The following is a 20629-nucleotide window of genomic DNA, read 5'->3' as shown; positions in this document are numbered from 1 at the left end:
GAGTTGAATAAGGAAAAATATTATGATTATATCAGAAACAATGGATTTATTGTGCCATCACAGATCTTCGAACACCTTCTTGCCCAGATGTACACAGCCCAAATGCTTCTCATTTCTTTCTCTTGCCCTCCCCCAGAGACGTCTTCCCACAAGGCCTTCCTGATGAATATGCCTTTGTCACCACTTTCAAGTTCCGCAAGGCTTCCAGGCGAGAAGACTGGTATATCTGGCAAATTATTGACAAATACGGCATACCTCAGGTAGGAGGTGTAACTCTTTCCAGTTTGTGGAACATGTTTTCTCCATTCACCTCCTGCTGCCCTTTCCATTTTGTTGTTGTTGCTGCTGCTGCTTTTATATTATTACGATTACTACTACAGTCATACCTCATATTACGTTCTTTCAGGTTACCGTATTTTTCGCCCTATAGGACACACTTTCCCCCCTCCAAAAATGAAGGGGAAATGTGTGTGCGACCTATGGGCCGAATACAGGCTTTTGCTGCAGCCTGGAGAGTGAGAGGGGTCGGTGCGCACCAACCCCTCTCGCTCTCCAGGCTTCAGGAAGCTCTGTGCAACCCTCGGCAGCTCGGCGGGAAACCGTGCCAGGCTCCCAAAGTTTGCGCAGAGCTGCCTGCCCTCCCGGGCTCCACACAGCTCTGCGCAACCCTTGGGAGCCCAGCGGGAAGCCGCGTCTTCCTAGGCTTGCGGATAGCAGGCTGTTCTGGGGGCTGGGGTCGGGGGAAGCTCGGGCTTCCCCCGTGCAAGCCCCGTGCCTGGGGGAAAAAACTTCTAGGTTGGCAGGTGCAGGACCGAACAACGGAAGCCCACCCTGTCGCGGGGATTCGAACTGCTGACCTTCTGATCGGCAAGTCCTAGGCTCTGTGGTTTAACCCATAGTGCCACCCATGATATAAGGCATAATAAAAGTTAATTTGGGGACTAAACTAAATTTGGGGGCTCTGGGCAGATCTTTGCACCCCGGCGGCACATATGCTAAAGATGGCCCTGTGGTACTTTTGATCTGATCAAAAGCATAGCTCTTTTTATGTTCTTACAATGACCCACATCTGCCAGCCTGACATCTGTCCTCCAAAAAATCTTGCTTTTTTACCATCAATTTGTATATTGCTGTCACCCCCCCCAAAGGTGTCTATCAGACTGGATGGTGAAAACAAAGCCTTGGAGTACAATGCTATCGGACTCACCAAGGACGCTGTGAGAGTGGTCTTTCGACATGGCCGTGTCAGTGACCTCTTTGATCGCAACTGGCATAAGATAGCGCTGAGCATCCAGTCCGACAGCGTCTCCTTGTACATCGACTGCAAGCTGGTCCAGACGCTGCCTATTGAAGACAGGGAAAATATTGACATCCAGGGGAAGACCGTGATTGGCAAGCGCCTCTATGACAGCGTGCCCATTGACGTAGGTACCAAGTATGAGGGTTTTTCAGTTAGGAAAAGGGATTGAGGGGGAATCAAAAGATCTGCCTGCTGGGCCATTCTACTGTGATGTTGTGATGGCAAAATCTGTTTCTTCTTTGACATCACTGATTTCTAGAGATGTCAGACCATTAAATATATTTTAAGGGATCTGCCATTTGGGCTGCTTCCCCCCTGCTCACATTAAATTCAGTTACACGTTAGCAGAGGTACATTTTGCAGAAAACCAATGATCGCTCTTTCTAAAGATGCTGCTTTTAACTGTCAGATACCTTGCCGTTCGGTAAACAAACCAATTGCTCTTTAAAAGGAAGGGCAGTCCTTTTTATCTTTTCTGTCTGAGAATGTGAAATTTCACATTTAGAAAGACGATATTCCAGAAAAAGTCAACGCACCAAAACCATAGTGGTTAAAATAATAGTAGTCCAGTGGAAGCTTATCAGTATGTTGACATTTATTTGTTCTAAATATTTCGGCATGGATTTCAAAGGAGTCCTGTCATAGAGGGCAGGAATGGCCATTTTGAGATTATGATCACTGGATGATGAGAATGCCAGTCCTGCTATTTTCTCCAAATTACTTTTGCACAATATACATGCCCATTCCCAGCTTCCACACCCAGTACAGTGTCAACATCCTTCACACTGACTCCAATTATCCATATACCTTCTACAGTCTCCCTACATGTGTTGGGCTTCCCAGCATATCTGGGCAGCATAGACATTTGTAGTTCTGTTCCCATGTTCTTTGTTTTTGTGGGCATGTTGTATGTGTCCTATTTGAAGTTCTTCTCTGTTGCACACCACCCAGGTGATTGTGTGCCACAAACACAAATCAAAAGGGAGCAAAGGCTGCTAGCCTGCTTCCTCGAGTGCTGACTTTTGTGATTTCCTTTTTCCATAGTTTGACCTTCAGCGGATGGTTATTTACTGTGATTCACGTCATGCTGAACTGGAAACTTGCTGTGACATTCCCTCTGGGCCTGTGAGTTTAGATCTATTACATGTGTCTTGGTGTGTGTGTGTGTGTGTATGTGTGTGCGTGTGCGTGTGTGTGTGTAAAAGAGTGTGCACATTCATTGAAATCTGCTATCCAAAATGGAGCTTGTCAGGGGCTCAGGAGCGGAGAGCGAAGGGGAAGAATCTGAGGGCAGCGTAGGGAAGTATGACAGTGGCCCGAGAGATTCCATGAGCCTCTCCAGCGATTCAGAAGATTCCCAGAAGAGGGCGCCGATGGCCAGGGCAAGGGGGGTCCCAGGAGGGACGCACCAGAAGCAAGGGGCCAGTGGGGACTCCCAAAGCAGCAGCTGGAGATCAGGACCAGTTTCCCCACCGGAGCGTAGCGGGGGGGGAGGAGTCCCATGTATGAGGGCCAGCGTCTCCTCCAGTAGGGAGAGAAGATGAGTCAGGGCTGACCACGCCTCCATCGCTGAGTGAGGGAACGGAGGGGAAGTCAGATCCAGCTGCCCCCCCCCCGAAGGGGGAAGCAGTGACAGGAGCAGTGTAACGGTCAGGAGGAAGGTTGCCGGCTGGGCGCGCGCGCCAAGTTCAAATGTACAGGTGCGCGGGACAGCAGGAAGCACGGATTGGGAACCAGGTCCTAAAGCCCGCCGGAGGCAGGGGGAAGACTCAGGGGACTCAGCGTCAGAAGAGTCTAGAAAGGGCAAGACCCCAGTGGACAGGTGGACCCAGAGGAGGAAAGAGCAAAGGAAGAGGTGGAGCAAGGCTAGAGTCTTAAACTGGTGTTTGGGGGGAGGAGATTCAGACGGAGCTTCAGCGGTCTAGACTCCAAGACGTAGAGCTGCGCGCCGCGGCTTTGAAATCGAAACTGATCTTCAATAAAGACTTTTGTATATAACAAGAACTGGCGTTGGTCCTTTGTGAGCTGGGACCTCGGGCAGCTCTGACAGAGCTATATTCTGGAACCGTACATTAAGAACAATAATGAGGAGTAGTTTTTATAGCAAGCATAGGCAAACTCGGCCCTCCAGATGTTTTGGGACTACAACTCCCATCACCCCTAGCTAACAGGACCAGTGGTCAGGGATGATGGGAGTTGTAGTCCCAAAACATCTGGAGGGCCAGGTTTGCCTATGCCTATGTTATAGTCTTGTGAAAAAAGGGAGATAGCAAATAGGTAGGATAATATGTTATGTCATTCAGTATGCTTCATTATGGTCAATGGGTTTTCACAAGAGTTTAGTAAACTGCTGACAAGTCTTCATTTTTTGATTTGCAGGTAAAAGAGTAAGTTCTGCAGGTTGAACCTTTTCTGCAGATTGTGTGAACCTTTTTCTTTAAAAACTAGCACTATCCTGTTGGGTGCTATTGATTCCTCTGATTTTCTCTGCTTTGGTACCATTTCCCCCCCATTCTTTATCCATGTGTATTCATTGGTCATATGGGTGATTCCAGCCAATAAGAAAACATGCCATAAGCATGAGGATGCCCAATGACACATGATCGACCAGATTTAGCTAATGGTGATGTCATTGGGAAAATTGAAAACCATTTAAATGGAAGGACAATATAAACGAACAAGTGAACATCTCTGTAATGCATCCTGCGAGAGGGGACAGCAAAAGGGAAGTGTTTATTTTGCGGGGTGGAGATCAAGAAAATGTGGGTAGGTTTCAGCTCAGCTGCAGTTAAACTGCAAATAATTTAACAAGAAACATGTTCCTGATATGTGTTATTCCTGACCTGTTGTGGCTACAGTGCCAAGTGACGGTTGTTACAGATGCTCCTCCGTTTGAAATAGCAACCACTGTTGGAAGCGAACAGGTCGGCCATATCAAGACAGTCAACTGCTCCTGTCCACCTGGAGAAAAGGTGTGTATTTGAATCAGAAGTGTCCGCCCCCCCCCCAAGGAAGACTTTCATTGTAGCAATCGAGAAAGAAAGAAAGAAAGAAAGAAAGAAAGAAAGAAAGAAAGAAAGAAAGAAAGAATCAGTAGGAAGTAATAGTCTTTATTTTGCCAACTCAGACTGGTCATCCTATATTAATTTATTCTCATGGTGCTCATGTTGGCTAGGCAGGTGGTCATATTATTATTATTATTAATAATATTTTTTTTATTTATACCCTGCTCTCCCCAGCCATGGCCGGGCTCAGAGTGGCTTACAAGAAATAATAAAAACAAGACGAATGATTACAACTTAAAAACAAAAATAAAATACAACATTAAAATAATGGAACATTAAAATATTAAAATGTAGCCCCATCGCAGGAGGAGAAGGAAAAGAAAAAAAAAGAAAGAAAAAAAAAAGAGAGAGGGAGGGAGGGAATCAAATTGGCTCCAAGCCAAAGGCCAGGCAGAACAACTCTGTCTTACAGGCCCTGCAGAAAGAAATCAGATCCTGCAGGGCTCATGAGGCAGAGCGTTCCACCAGGCCGGAGCCAAAGTTGAAAAGGCCCTGGCTCTGGTTGAAGCCAATCTAACTTCCTTAGGGCCTGAGACCACTAGGGTGTTGTTATTTATGGACCTTGAGACTCTCCGTGGGGCATACCAGGAGAGGCGGTCCCGTAGGTACGAGGGTCCTAGGCCGTGAAGGGCTTTACAGGTGAAAAGCAGCACCTTAAATCTGACCCTGTACTCCACCGGGAGCCAGTGCAGCTGGAAAAGCACTGGGTGAATATGCTCCCATGGCAGAGACGCCGTGAGGAGCCTCGCTGCAGCATTCTGTACCCGCTGGAGTTTCTGGGACAGCTTCAAGGGCAGCCCCGCGTAGAGCGAATTACAGTAGTCAAGCCTGGAGATGACCGTCGCATGGATCACTGTGGCCAAGTCGGGGCGGGAAAGGTAAGGGACCAACCAATATTGGGATCCCCAATATTAGGGGATCCCAGATTGAGGTCTAGTATATTATCAAAGATAATAAAGGGGTAGTCAACTTTTTTATACCTAACGCCCACTAATGCATCTTTCTTGATGGTAAAATTTCCTTACCGCCCACCAGTGCTCGATGGAAGGAGGATACAGCTTGTGCCGTAGAACCCCCTACCGCCCACCTAGAATCCTGAAACACCCATAGTGGGTGGTAGGAACCAGGTTGACAACCCCTGATCCACAGCAATGTACTTATGTATTGCATGGTTGCTAACATGAGCAATTAAGGCTATATTAATGTGATGGAAGCAAGGAGAAATTATGTTGATAAATAATATTTCTCTATCATTTCAGGGTGAAAGAGGTCTACCTGGGTTTGAAGGTCTCAGAGGCCAGAAGGTTAGTTTTGCCTGAGGAACCAACAAGACTTTTATTTTTTATTTTATTTTTTTTAAAAAAACTTGATCAATTCAAGTTAAGTAGCTTCTGAATCCAAAACGGAATATGGGCTCTAATTGGGCTGCAATTTTATTGTGGGAAGGAAGCAGACATGTAGCTGCATTGTTGCCATGAGTTCCTGTTTTCACAGCAGTTTCATCTTAGCTTATAAAATGCTATGGCCCTGGAAATTCTCATGCATGCACACTTCCATCACACTCACACTGCATGATGGGTCCCATGGGCCATTGGATTTTAAGCATATTGTGCTACCCGTTGCCTGGTTCATTGGCTTCCATCATACAACAAACCTCAGTAGCAGAATTCCACAACAATATACTCAAGATAATTTTTTAGCATGTATAATATCCAGGCCCTGGAAGCTTTCATGCATGTTGTTTTTGGTATCCATTGTCTTGAGAGACAATGGAGTGTGCCCCTGGTGATGAGATAAAACAGCTGCAATCCTGGGCAGTGTGTATGGAAGTCCAAGACTGCCCATACAAGAACACCCTGCTCTCTCAGCCTCGGAGTCCTGTAGTGATTTCATGTTCTTTATTGCAGCTTGTAAAACAGTGATTGAATTGCCCCCCAAACTCAGGCTTTTATATACATCAATTACACAATGAGTCCCATCTGATTGGCTAATTCTGCTTCCCTCCTGGAGCCTGACTGGTCTTTTCCTGCAGGCCAATCAGTTGTTGCATTCTACAATCCTACGAGCCTAATAGGCTGATTAACTTCCTCCTGGAGCCTGATTGGTCTTCTCCTGCCAGCCAATCAGTTGTTGCATTCTAGGATCCTACTTGCCTATTGTTCTAGGATCCAAGCTTAGTACATAACACTGATGTAGTTCAAAGGAAAGCAGAGCAATATGTTTGGCACCAGCTTGGCTGTAGGAATTGCCAGAAGGAGACATACAAGGCACCATCCAAACCTCTTAGGGACTCCACTCCCGATTTGTGTAGGGTTTACCTTTTAGCCTTTTCTTCTCCTGGAGATATACTGCAATGCAGTGGAGGTTTAGGATCCAAGTTTTCCTTCTCCTAGATGGGCTACCTTCCCAGGTTGTCAAACCCCATCTGTCCTCCACTTCCTTCTATACCATGTGCAGAAACAGAACTCTTGGCTGTTGGACTAAGTATTGGTGCCATTTGCTCAGACCACCAGAGACTGTCTTTGCATGCAGTGGAAGTCCCTAACTCACCAAGAACTTGAGATCCATTGGCTTCCCTCACCTTGTTTAGCTGGCCAGTCGAAGAGAGAGCTGAGTACAGGGTGGGGACCAATGGTGGATGAAATAGCCCAGAAGGAACATGGTGTGTCCCCCACCAGAGGTACAACCTTCTCCTCTAACACCCGATACGTTTCACTGGATGTCACAGAATGATAGAGAGAAAATGAAGGCTTGCTTTTCTTATAACATGAAATGCTTCTCCAGCTAAAGAGTTAAGCATCCTCTTTTTGCTGGTTGGCAAAAGAAGAGGGAGAATGCACTTTTTAGAAGCAAGGTTATCCATTGGTTTAAAACGGTATAGAGCTGTAGCTTTGTTTCCACCGTCCCCATTTCCATTTAAAGCAGCCACAGGACTGGGCCTTGCATTTCTCCGGCTCTATAAATAGAAGCTTCCCATTTTAATCAGTGACAGTTTAACCGATGAGAGTCCCTTTGCACAATGACATGAGAAATTACAGTAAGAGCCGAACCAGGGGCTGGCAGCAATAGAGCAGGGTGCATTTTAAATGGCTGCCATTTCCCCAAGTGTATGGATCCAGCGATGGCCTCTAGAAATGCTAATGTATCAGTTTAATATAAGTGAAATGGAATTCTTTATCGGGGCGCCTGGGATGGAAGCGAGCCTTTTAGAAGCTGATTATATTTAGGATGCCCCATCTCTCCTCTAAAATGGTCCAAGAGATGAATGCTGATTCCTGCTTAGCACAGAGTGGATTATCCGCCTACATCTCTGTTTAGCGGCATTGAGTGGTTCCTCTTGACACTGATGTAAAAAGCCTTCTTTTAAAAATTGAAAGAAAAAAAAGACCTTCTGACATTACTTTTTCTTTTCTATGAGCAGCCTGGAAAAAAAAAAAAATAATAATAGAGAGACTTGCTGTGGGTGATCGGCTTTTTTTGCAAACAGTTTTGCAGGTTGCAAATGGAACAGGAAGCAGAGAAATGCACTTTTATTTTCCTATTGCATCACATGCTTTCTTTGTTACATTGTTAAAGGGCCCACTTCGGAACCAATAATTTTATGCACGCATGCCCACACTTTTGAGTATTGCACACAACATGTTGAGGAACTGCAGCTCAGTGGTAGAGCATATGTTTTCATGCATAAAATCCAGGTTCTCTTCTTGACATCTGCAGTTTCAAAGATTGGATAGTAGCTCTGTGAAATACCACCATTTGAGACTCTAGAAAGCTTCTGCCAGTCAGAGTAGACAGGATTGGGTTGGTATACAGACTGATACTGCTCTAAGGCAGCTTCTGTCTGACATCATAAGAACATAAGAAGATGCAAAAAAGCCCAGCCAAAGGCCCACCTGTTCCAGCATCATGTTCTCACAGTGGGGAGGATGAATGTACAAATGATATACTGACAAAAATAATGGCAGCAAATTGCAGACTGAAAAAGGATGGCAGGCAATACAGACCATATTTACCTATCCGATTTCCATTTCTGTTTGCAGATGGAGACACAAGCTGACACAATCTCTGAGACTTTTCCCCATTCTGATGAAATTCTCAGATGTCCCTACTAATCGGTCTAATAAAAGTCAGGGGTGGGGATTCTTGCATCTTGTACACTTGGTCTAACACTTGTTCTTTTTTTTTGTCAAGGGAGAAATTGGACCAACTGGACTTCCTGGCCCAAAGGGAGAAAGAGGAGAACCAGTAAGAACATTGATCAGAGCTCGGACATTCTGGGTTGTTTCCTTCCCTGTTCTAACATTACCATGTGCTAATAACAAAAGGCATGTAATACTAAACTAGGGATCACAAATAACACCTGGCTGACCTACTAGTAACTGGATTCTGGACCCAGGACTCAAAGTTTTATCTGTGAATTATAGATGCAGGACTCTGAAGAGCTAACCAACAATAAAAAGGGGAAACAAAGTACACAAGGTTTGAAAATGATTGCATGCACTTGAAATAATTGTTCTGCAGTTCAAACACTGCTATGCGGCAGTAACTTTGCTTTCAATTCCCATCTACTGGATTCTTAATTTATACCTCCAGTGAAAGAAATTCCATGCAGTGACTTCTAGAATCACTCAGCTACTGAGTTCCATCATGTTCCATGAAGGACTACCTCTTCTGTACCTTCCTTTTCCATTGGGCTACTCGTGTTTGAGATCAACTGACATTATCACTGGTTTTCTCTTAGCTGCTCTCAGAATGTCTTAGAATATCCATTGGTAGTGATAGCTCACTGTGAGATTTGTGAGAATTCTTGTGCTTTAGTTATTGTGTTAAATGTAGATTTATTCTCTCCATTTAGGGTGGAGGAGGAGCTGGCTGGGCACAGAAAGGAGAAAAGGTATGGTCATACTCAAAGCTGGGTAAACTCTAAAAATATTAACTATGCAATTATTATTATTATTATTATTATTATTATTATTATTATTATATCATCCTCTTTCACCAAGGAGCATCCATGGTGCTCCTAGTCTCATTTTCTCTCCACAACAATCTTATGAGCACCAGAATTTTTGACAGTAAATATGATTTTATGTTAGATTTTTCCCATGTGTGTATGAAGTTTTACCTAATTCACACATTTTTGCAAATGATTTCCCCTAATGCAATGCATTGTTGTTATTTATCATTTTCATGAATAGGCATTTGTATGCCCACATTCCCTTAATATATATATACTTTTGTCCTTCTCTCTCTCTCTCTCTCTCTCTCTCTCTCTGTGTGTGTGTGTGTGTGTGTGTGGTTGGAGAACTGTGTCACAAAATTCAGAGAAGCATGAATTTTGACTGATAGCTGGCATTCAAGCTTGTGTCTTGCTTACTGGGTAACTTCATTTCAAAAGCAAACAAAACGGAATTTCTGCCCCATACCTAATTGGGTCCCTTCATATTGCAATTAACCAGGATTGAACTCTTGAGGCCTGCCTACCATGGAACTAGGTGTTTTAGAGGAAGCCTGGGTAGCAGAACCAGAGTTTATTGGGCATCTGTTGGGGTCAGCTAGAAGGTTTGAAAGTTGTGTGCATGGGCGGAGTTCCATTCATTATCCCAATAGTTTAAACACAAACTGTATTTTTGGTTTTTATGGAAGCCGCCCAGAGTGGCTGGGGAGGCCCAGCCAGATGGGCGGGGTATAAATAATAAATTATTATTATTATTATTATTATTATTATTATTATTATTATTATTACAGTATTTTAAAACCTGGGCTATTGATCAGATTACATCAAAAACTGGCAAAGACTAAGTATGAGGTTTTGTCTGCTGCATCTGTACAAAATATCATTGAATAGGCACCAAAGAGGGTGAAGGCAACAATTGATCTGAATTACGAGCATCCAGATGTGTCGTTTTAGTCCTTTTGCGTCTAGAAAGTTCCTGGGACAGCTCTCCAGCACCCAAGGAGGCACTTCAGAAGATACGCAGCTGCTGGCCACATCTTGCCAACATCTGTCTGACAGGTTTGGCAGCATCACACATGTGTGCTTGTGCCAAGCACAGCTACTGTTTTCTTTTTGCTTAGATAAAGAACTGAGCGCCTCTTCAAAATGCAAAAGGGATTTTGGATCTGTGGAGCGTTCAGCTGCAGCTGTATTACAGACTTGCTCTCACGCTCTCTCTGGCTGAATTGCCACCTAATGCTATTGACCTGTTCTTTGGTTGTGACATCAGGTGTGGGTGTTTTTATTTATTTATTGCTTTGGAAAAAAAGACCCTTTCTTTGACATTCTAGCGATACACAAAAGGCCCCAAGAAAAGTTGCTGGTGTTGAAGGAACACTCTGTTCTTCCCTTGAAATTCCTTTGAAGTTTTTTTGAAGTAGCAGCTAAGGTTGCTGAGAAAATGAACCAGCCCAACAAAACCCTAGCTACCAGATGCAGCAAAAGATGTTTCCTGAACTTTGGACTTCAGTGATCTGCTGTTTGTTCCCTTTTAAGTACAGAGGACAGATAGCTTCTTCCTCTCAATATCGCCCCTTCTTTGTCAGCTCTGACAAACTGTGGGGAAGAAGGTTCTGGATTATAGGACTTCTTCCTGAACCTAGACCCAAAAGGAGCTGCACCATCCATGGGTCTTCTTAGCCTGACAGCAGCCTGAGGAGCAACCTTTGAAAATAAATCGGAATGCATCTATCAGTACTTGCACCAAAATTTAAAGCATAGTTCTTGGCTCATTATTTTTTTTTTTAAAAAAATAAGCAATGTATCTAAAATGGTGTCTTTGGAGGAAAAAATGGAAACGTATATTTTAAGAGACAATACATTCAACACTGTGCATTGAAATATATATTTAAATGAATAGTTGTTGTTGTTGTTTAGTCATTTAGTCGTGACCCCATGGACCAGAGCACGCCAGGCCCTCCTGTCTTCCACTGCCTCCCGCAGTTTGGTCAAACTCATGCTGGTAGCTTTGAGAACACTGTCCAACCATCTCATCCTCTGTCGTCCCCTTCTCCTTGTGACCTCAATCTTTTCCAGCATCAGGGTCTTTTCTAGGGAGTCTTCTCTTCTCCTGAGGTGGTGTTGGAGCCTCAGCTTCAGGATCTGTCCTTCCAGTGTACACTCAGGGTTGATTTCCTTAAGAATGGATAGGTTTAATCTTTTTGCAGTCCATGGGACTCTCAAGAGTCTCCTCCAGCACTATAATTCAAAATAAATAAATGTTTCCATGTATATATTTACAGAGTCATGTGAACATGCAATGGGATAGGTTTATGAATAATGTCAGGAAGATTTGGGACACAGAGTCTCAAACAAAGTTGTGCTCTCCCAAGCCCACATTCCCAGCATATTCAAACTCCTGCCTCAGGGACAAGTATGCTGGTTGGTCATATCCACAGAATGGAAGATGGCAGGATTCCCAAGGATGTGCTCTATGGGGGGGGGGGGGCTGGCTTCAGGCTCAGGCCCATTGGCAGACCAACTCTGTGTTACAAGGTATAGGTAAAGGGACCCCTGACCATTAGGTCCAGTCGTTGCCGACTCTGGGGTTGCAGCGCTCATATCGCTTTACTGGCCGAGGGAGCCGGCATACAGCTTCCGGGTCATGTGGCCAGCATGACGAAGCTGCTTCTGGCAAACCAGAGCAGCACATGGAAACACTGTTTACCTTCCCGCTGGAGCGGTACCTATTTATCTACTTGCACTTTGACGTGCTTTCGAACTGCTAGGTTGGCAGGAGCAGGGACTGAGCAATGGGAGCTCACCCTGTTGCGGGGATTCGAACCGCTGACCTTCTGATCGGCAAGTCCTAGGCTCTGTGGTTTAACCCACAGTGCCACCCGCGTCATGTCCTCAAATGTGACATAGAGGCTGGCAACATCAACCTCCCCCCATGTGGGAATTGCTTGCAAATGACCGCAGTGCTTGGAGACAGGCAGTCAAATCGTGCAGCCACAGCAGTGACCAGAGAAGGAATGGCTGTGGGGAAGAGCACAGAGTAAAACAATACCATGCTGCATTTTCAGCAGCACAACCAGATGCTTCCATCTGCCCCAGCTGCAACAAAACATGTCTCTCCCATATCGGTCTCTACAGCCACAGTGGATGTTGCAGTCTTCCAAGAGTTTGACTTCACTCCCGAAAGGTGCACTCCTCTATTGTCTCTTGAGACAGATGGATGCCTGCAAAGAACTGTTCATTGCTTGGCGCGGTAGCACTTGTAGCATAACAACAGAGAAGGTTATCACCTTGGAAATAGTTCTGAAAGTAGCACTGCCCTCTCAAACCTTCTTCCACCTTTGGCATTTGGGTAGCTACTGTTGGAAGCTCCGCTCGGCCAAGCTGATAAAGCTCATTTTCTTCAAGTCCTTCGGAATCGCCTCCCGACGTGTTTAACGACCTCAAGCCTTTGATGAGGCTCCAAGGCACATTCTCATCCAGCAGAGTTCCCAGCACAGGCAAGAGACGAGAGCTTTGGGCTACATTGTAAAGAGTTTTATTTCTAAGCTACGCAGACAAAAAATACATCCTCTCTCTATGAAAGCAGAGAGCAACTGAACAAAGGAAACAGGAAACCAGTGATGTCACATCCCGTCTCCCCTTCTGTGAGACTTCCAACAGCCTGGAAGCCCTGGAATGTAAACAGAGTCCTGTGACTCCAAGCAGCTGCACAGTGATAAGAACAGAAACTAACAGCTACTACCGTCCACCTGGTAGCAAGAGGGACCCAGGAAGTTGGGATGGCTGATGTTTGAAAAGGAAACGCTTTGCTTCTCTGCCATCACTGTTTACACTAGGAGTGGACATCCTCCAGATGTTGATGGATCCCTGACAATTGACCAACAACATATGGAGGAGAACCACGTTGTCTAACCCTGGCTTAAAATGACAGCAGCAATAACATGATTGTTTGAGAAGAGGGGAAGCGAGGTCCCATCTCTCTGTGTCATCTTTATGAACGATTATGCTTCTCCATGAATATATGACAGTGAATTTCTGGAATTTGTTGAATTTGTTGAATATTGACTTGTTAGAGACAAATGTGTGGGTGTCCAGATATATCCCCTTCTGCTGCTCCCCTATCCCCTCATCCAGCAAATTAAAACAGTGGGGGCACACGTATTTTAGTTCTGTTCCATTTTATCTGTTTTAGCCATAGGCCATAACAGAGTTCGAGATACAAATTAGGGCCATCAATTTCAAGCATGGCAAGAATTAACATGTCAGAAATCATGGAGCTACAACAATAGTAAAACATCAGAAATCCAATTTGCAGTCTACGACGTGCACGTCATAAAATATCCTGGGCTGCCGTAGAAAAATTAGCTACATTATCCCTTATTACTATTGGCAAGTAAGTTGTCATTTCATCTTTGCAATAAACTTTTGCCTAGCATCTTCAGAAATGGGGCAGTGAGATATATAATGAGGATTTTCTTCTATTGCTTCTGTTGTATCCTCTTTTTAGATGCAATGCAGAGAGAGAGAGAGAGAGTGCACATATTGTGATAGCATATATTAAGTTAATGAATCTGTGGTATTCTAAACCAGGTGGAGGCTTTCACTGGAGGAAAAGTGTGGAAATAATGGATAAATATGTTTTGAACCCTTGATTAAATTGGGACCAGTCTCCTTTCATTATATTTCAGGGACCTGCCCAAATTTGGAGGGCTTTTTGAGGCAATCGTTCTCCTCAACACATCATCAAGGCAAGCAACAGACTTTAGGGCCCTTCAGCTCAGATTGGCTCATGTGAACATGGGAAGAACTCTGCTTGGCCAGAGCCATGGTCCATTTCATCCAATATCCATATACCATCACAGAGCTGCAGTCCTCAGAGTTCCCTCTGAAGAGGGACTGTTTGATATATTACTCTGGGAATGATAGATCTGCGAGTGGAATTGGGAAGTCTTCTAACAACCCTCAGTGCCCTTAACAAACTACAGCTCCCAGCATTCTTTGAGGGAAGCCATGACAGTTTAAAGTGGTGTTGTAGTACTAAAGGATGGTGCGAATGTGGCCTAAGGCATGTGTCACAATGCCCAGGCTGGATGTATTTGACAGTATCAGCGTTTTATCTTTTTTTCTGAGCCAATAATGGGTCTCTATCTCCCACAGCTTCCATCTTTAGACCAGGGAGTTGTGTACAGGTGAATTCCTGTGTCACGACATTGCAATAAGAAAACTCTGCCCTCTCTAGCAAGTCTTCAAGTTTTCAGAAGAACTCACATACTCAGAAGTCACAGTTTCATATTTAGATAAAAGAAATGAGCTTTAGTTGATTTTTTTTATAAAAAAATTGCTGTAATTACAGGGTTTTAGTTTTAGTGTTATTCACTGGCTTCTGTGACCCAGAATAATGAGCACATAATTGTTTCAAGACCGCATAATTGTGCATCTCAGCAGCCGAACTCTCAGCACCGCAGGAATCGCAGGGCTTGCTCGCCTGCAGTTTTATTTTGCTTTGCATCACTTTGGAGAACAGCGCAGCTGTCTCTATTTCTGCTTTACTGCTTTGCCAGTAAGGATGAAAATCCTTTCTGGGGCTGCACTGACACCTGCTGGCTGCTTTGGCTCTGTGAAAATCTTTTTCGTATGAACCTTTCAAGCGATTATCTGGGTGGTTTGAGATTTTGTCTAAAGTTCAAGTACATGAATCAATTTGGGGAGACCTTTCTTTTCTTTTAAGGAACTGAACCTAATCTGGAGCGAGGGTCTGGCCATGAATCTCCAATATTACTAAAGAGGGGGAAAAGTGAGGGTAATAAATTTAGATTCAGCATTGTTCCTCCCCTATCCAGCAGCTGGACAGGGAAGGATGATTTCTAACTCAGAAGTGAGCTTTTTTCTTTTTTCTCTTTTCTGGTCTTCTTCCTTCTATCCTCCGGGGTTTGGTGTGAGGATTTGGAAGGGGAGATAGTAAATACCATCAAGTGAAAAGGGATTCTAAGTTTAAATCTGCAGCAGTTCACAGCTCATAGAATCATAGAATCATAGAGTTGGAAGAGACCACAAGGGCCATCGAGTCCAACCCCCTGCCAAGCAGGAAACACCATCAGAGCACTCCTGACATATGGTTGTCAAGCCTCTGCTTAAAGACCTCCAAAGAAGGAGACTCCACCACACTCCTTGGCAGCAAATTCCACTGTCGAACAGCTCTTACTGTCAGGAAGTTCTTCCTAATGTTTAGGTGGAATCTTCTTTCTTGTAGTTTGCAGCCATTGCTCCGTGTCCGCTTCTCTGGAGCAGCAGAAAACAACCTTTCTCCCTCCTCTATGTGACATCCTTTTATATATTTGAACATGGCTATCATATCACCCCTTAACCTCCTCTTCTCCAGGCTAAACATGCCCAGCTCCCTTAGCTGTTCCTCATAAGGCATCGTTTCCAGGCCTTTGACCATTTTGGTTGCCCTCCTCTGGACACGTTCCAGTTTGTCAGTGTCCTTCTTGAACTGTGGTGCCCAGAACTGGACACAGTACTCCAGGTGAGGTCTGACCAGAGCAGAATACAGTGGCACTATTACTTCCCTTGATCTAGATAAAGGTAAAGGTAAAGGTACCCCTGCCCGTACGGGCCAGTCTTGACAGACTCTGGGGTTGTGCGCCCATCTCACTCAAGAGGCCAGGGGCCAGCGCTGTCCGGAGACACTTCCGGGTCACGTGGCCAGCGTGACATCGCTGCTCTGGCGAGCCAGAGCCGCACACGGAAACGCCGTTTACCTTCCCGCTGGTAAGCGGTCCCTATTTATCTACTTGCACCCGGAGGTGCTTTCGAACTGCTAGGTTGGCAGGCGCTGGGACCGAGCAGCGGGAGCGCACCCCGCCGCAGGGATTCGAACCGCCGACCTTTCGATCGGCAAGTCCTAGGCGCTGAGGCTTTAACCCACAGCGCCACCTGCGTCCCTTTGATCTAGATGCTATACTCCTATTGATGCAGCCCAGAATTGCATTGGCTTTTTTAGCTGCCGCGTCACACTGTTGGCTCATGTCAAGTTTGTGGTCAACCAAGACTCCTAGATCCTTTTCACATGTACTGCATCTTGTTGATGCTCAGAGTCCATTGGAAATCCTAGTTTTTTTGGACACAGAATTTATAGCACAGAGAAAAAGAGTGCGCTCTAGGAAGCACGTAGAAAGAGAAACATATATTCCATGAGGACCTTTTCTTTAAAAAATCACAAACCGAAGTGGAAACGTGGAGAACTGGACTGAAGACTGGGGAAATGAGAAACTGAGAGAAACAAAAAAGGAAAGATGCTTCTTTATCCCCCCCCCCACATCACAGTTCCTCAGAGCCCTTGTTGTTCATCAGGACTCATTCCAGAATATCCCCAGGCTTGCAAAGGAGAATCTTGGGCAGCAAAGGAAGTGATCTGGGATGGAAGACAACCCAGGAATATCTAAAAAGCAATGGAAAAGGAATGCAGATAAAAGCTGCCTGAACTGTGAGAAGCTGGAAAATAATTTTGATGACAACAAGCATACGACTCTTGTTGAGCGAGAAGCACTTTAAGAAGCAATGAGGCAGGCGACAAAGACAGGAGGGTTTATCAGATCCTCAGAAGGCCCCTATTGAAACTGGAGGAAGTGGAGAGAGAGGTTTTCTTCCTGTCTTTTCATACTAGAACCCAGAACCCAAAAAAGTCAAAGGATGAGAGATTCAGGAGAGACAAAAATAAAGTATTTCTTCATGGAGCACATAGTTAAGCTATGGAATTACAGTGGTACCTCGGGTTACATGCGCTTCAGGTTACAGACTCTGCTAACCCAGAAACAGTGCTTCAGGTTAAGAACTTTGCTTCAGGATTAGAACAGAAATTGTGCTCCCGCGGCGCGGCAGCAGCAGCAGCAGCAGCAGGAGGAGGCCCCATTAGCTAAAGTGGTGCTTCAGGTTAAGAACAGTTTCAGGTTAAGTACGGACCTCCGGAATGAATTAAGTACTTAACCCAAGGTACACTGTATTTCCTTCAAGATGGCCAGTGCCTTGGGGATATTAATGGAAGATAAAGCTATTGATGACTGCTAGCAATGAATGCCATGTACTGTATTTTAATATTTTGTTGGAAGCCTCCCAGAGTGACTGGGGAAGCCCAGCCAGATGGGCGGGGTATAAATAATAAATTACTGTATTATTGTTGTTGTTGTTGTTGTGTCAGATCAACGGTCCATCTGACTGACAGTGGCTGTCCTGAGTAGGGCTTTCCCCTGCCCTACTCAGAGAGGCCCAGGATTAAATTTGGGACCTTTTGCAAACAAAGCAGATGTTTCACTACAGAGCTACAGCTCTTCAGCTACAGCTCAGAGGGCTGCCTTCTAGTTCTCTTTTAAAATGTTAAAAATGTGAGCCCATGCCAGCTGCAGGTGACTCAGTTGCTGAGGTCTTTGAAAATATAACTGAGAATGCCCTTGGGAGAAGGAAGGTGGCTCTTCTCATGAGCCTAAGGGGCAGCCAGTTCAGTGCTTTATGTACAAACATTGGACGACAAAGGGGGGGGGGGGAATACACAGAATCACTGGCAGAAGAGAACAAGAAAATGATAGCTGTGCTATGCATTGGGACCCTGACTGCATAACGATCTGAAAAAAGCACATGCCATCCTAATAGATAACACTTTATTTATTAGTAATGAGCCTTAATAGTTTCATTTTGCATTTATTGTAACATTTATTTTTGTTTTCTGTATTTCCCTTGAGTTTCCTGTATACCACCTGCCATCTTCCATTCTATGGACATGACTAACCAGCATATTTATATTAAGCGTTGTAGACTACCAAAAAAATAAATAAATAAAGCGTTGTAGAAATGGCCTAAATACAAATAAATAGTTACATTCCCAGTTGCAACAATTTTAAAATGCAACATTGAAAACAGTTTGAAACTTGCAAGAAAAAATGGACCATTACAAAATCGTTGTCGAGACAGTGGCACACATTATCTAACCAAATTCAATACTCTCCCCTTCTCCAGGTGTTAAACTCAAATTGGATATTCATAATCAGTATTTTGAAAATCTGTGTTTCAGCATTCCATAAGTGAGAAAATATAATTTCAAATCAATTTGATATAATTTTCAGTTACTGCAAGCAAATATATGTTAGAAAAAATGATTAAGAATACATATATACCCTACAATTATTAATACTCTGTAAACTTGTGTATCAGCATGAATCCCAGGGTCATAAGAATTGTTCTTCTCCTTAATAATCTCTGTTTTCTATTTATCTCATTTCCTACTACTGATTGGCCTCGCATGGAAACTTGTATGGCATCAGTATTGCCTAATTGTTTAAATTAGAATGAAGTGCAGTTGGTAAGCTGGACTTTCCTCCTCCCATATTTTTGACAAATGTTCCAAGGCCAACAATTTGTTGTTAAGAATCTCTTCACCCCTGGTAGAAAGTCAACTCCCTCTTTGGCGCTGCCTTTGCCAAGATACTAATAGCATTTTAATCTAATTAACCTAATAGGTTTCTGCACCTGGGTTTTCAAGAGGGCAATGATTTGTGCAGCTCCTGTGTAGCAGCTTTGAACATTCATCATAACTGTTTATTGCAGCGGTATCAACAAACTGTTGTTGAGTGCATAGTGCATTTGCAAACAGGAATGCAATTAATATAGGAGAGAGAGAGAGAGATGAATTGGCTCTTTCATGAACTTGAAATCTGCAGGAAACTTTGGGATCAGTTATAAGTTAATGACTCTAATGGGTGCCATTGTTTTACTATGAAACATTTGGCCTAATCAATAAATAGTAACCAATGGACCTGTATTTACTAGGAGAAGGTGAATAACTTTATGCATACCTTCCAATAATTCTCAGATAAAAATAAAGTTGTTTATTAGATGTAATGTTAATGAAGTGAATGCTATTAATGTGCAAGATTTTTGCCAAGCAGATAGTTTCAGTCTCTAGACCAGGCATGGCCAAACTCTGCCCTCCAGCTGTTTTGGGACTACAATTCCCATCATCCCTAGCTAACAGGACCAATGATCAGGGATGATGGGAACTGTAGTTCCAAAACAGCTGGAGGGCAAAGTACCTGCCCGCAGACTGTCTTGTCACAGTGGTGCATGCTCTAGTTATCTCTCGCTTGGATTACTGCAATGCGCTCTATGTGGGGCTACCTTTGAAAGTGACCCAGAAACTAAAACTAATCCAGAATGCGGCAGCTAGACTGGTGACTGGGAGCAGCCGCCGAAACCACATAACACCAGTCTTGAAAGATCTACATTGTTTCCCAGTATGTTTCTGAGCACAATTCAAAGTGTTGGTGCTGACCTTTAAAGCCCTATACGGCCTTGGTCCAGTATACCTGAAGAAGCGTCTACACCCCCATCATTCTGCCTGGACACTGAGGTCCAGCGCCGAGGGCCTTCTGGTGGTTCCCTCACTGCAAGAAGCCAAGTTACAGGGAACCAGGCAGAGGGCCTTCTCGGCAGTGGCACTCTCCCTGTGGAATGCTTTTCCACCAGATTGTCAAAGAGAAAAACAACTACCAGACTTTTAGAAGTCATCTGAAGGCAGCCCTCTTTAGGGAAGCTTTTAATGTTTAACAGACCATTGCATTTTAATATTTTGTTGGAGGCCACCCAGAGTGGCTGGGGTATAAATATAATAATAATAATAATAATAATAATAATAATAATAATAATAATAATAATAAATGGCCAACTGTGCATAAGCGCGTAAGAAAACCCCTCCAGGATCAGACCCAAATGCCCATTTAGTCCTTTTCTCACAGTGGCCAACTGGTTGCCAATGGAAAGCCCATTGTATCTAGACATACACTTAAGTATTTGACATTCAAACATATTACTTAAGGCAACCTCTCCACTGAGACTATTCCGTGGTTGGTATATGGAGGTCTTGGTTTTGGTCATTAACATAGTTAAAGAAGACGAACTTAAGAGGGGAAAAGAGAGAGGGGACAAATAGGGGGGGGGGGGAAACGTGTGGGGAAATAGTGGAACACAATGCTGTAATAACTTGTGACCCATTGGGTTGAGCACAACCTGCTCCCTGTCTATTGCGACTCCATATTCGTGGTCTTGTACAGCAAAGTTTATCTTGACCCTTGTGACTCTCAGTACATGTTGAGCTTGATGGTCCAGAAGTTGTGGACACCTGACAACACCTGACAACACCTGACAACAAGGTATAGAATTCATTCACATGTGATGCACTGATGGCCGCCAACTTAGACGGCATTAAAAGAGCATTGGACACATTTATAGAAAGTAAGGCCATCAATGACTATTAAACCCGAT

General features: G+C 44.2%; 1 protein-coding gene across 2 annotated transcripts in view; it reads left to right on the top strand.

The window, feature by feature from the left end:
- COL22A1 (collagen type XXII alpha 1 chain) overlaps positions 1–20629 on the top strand; it is a 188388-nt gene that overhangs the window by 71043 nt on the left and 96716 nt on the right. For both annotated transcript variants that reach the window (XM_079984146.1, XM_079984147.1), the window contains 7 exons: positions 137–260; positions 1149–1424; positions 2345–2425; positions 4159–4272; positions 5625–5669; positions 8557–8610; positions 9221–9259. In XM_079984146.1, the coding sequence (XP_079840272.1) occupies positions 137–260; positions 1149–1424; positions 2345–2425; positions 4159–4272; positions 5625–5669; positions 8557–8610; positions 9221–9259 (733 nt within the window). The remainder of the gene's footprint in view (positions 1–136; positions 261–1148; positions 1425–2344; positions 2426–4158; positions 4273–5624; positions 5670–8556; positions 8611–9220; positions 9260–20629) is intronic.

The sequence above is a fragment of the Podarcis cretensis genome, assembly GCF_951804945.1.
Source record: "Podarcis cretensis genome assembly, chromosome: 7".
Classification (NCBI taxonomy): domain Eukaryota; kingdom Metazoa; phylum Chordata; class Lepidosauria; order Squamata; family Lacertidae; genus Podarcis; species Podarcis cretensis.
This window is presented reverse-complemented; position numbering and strand designations above follow the sequence as displayed.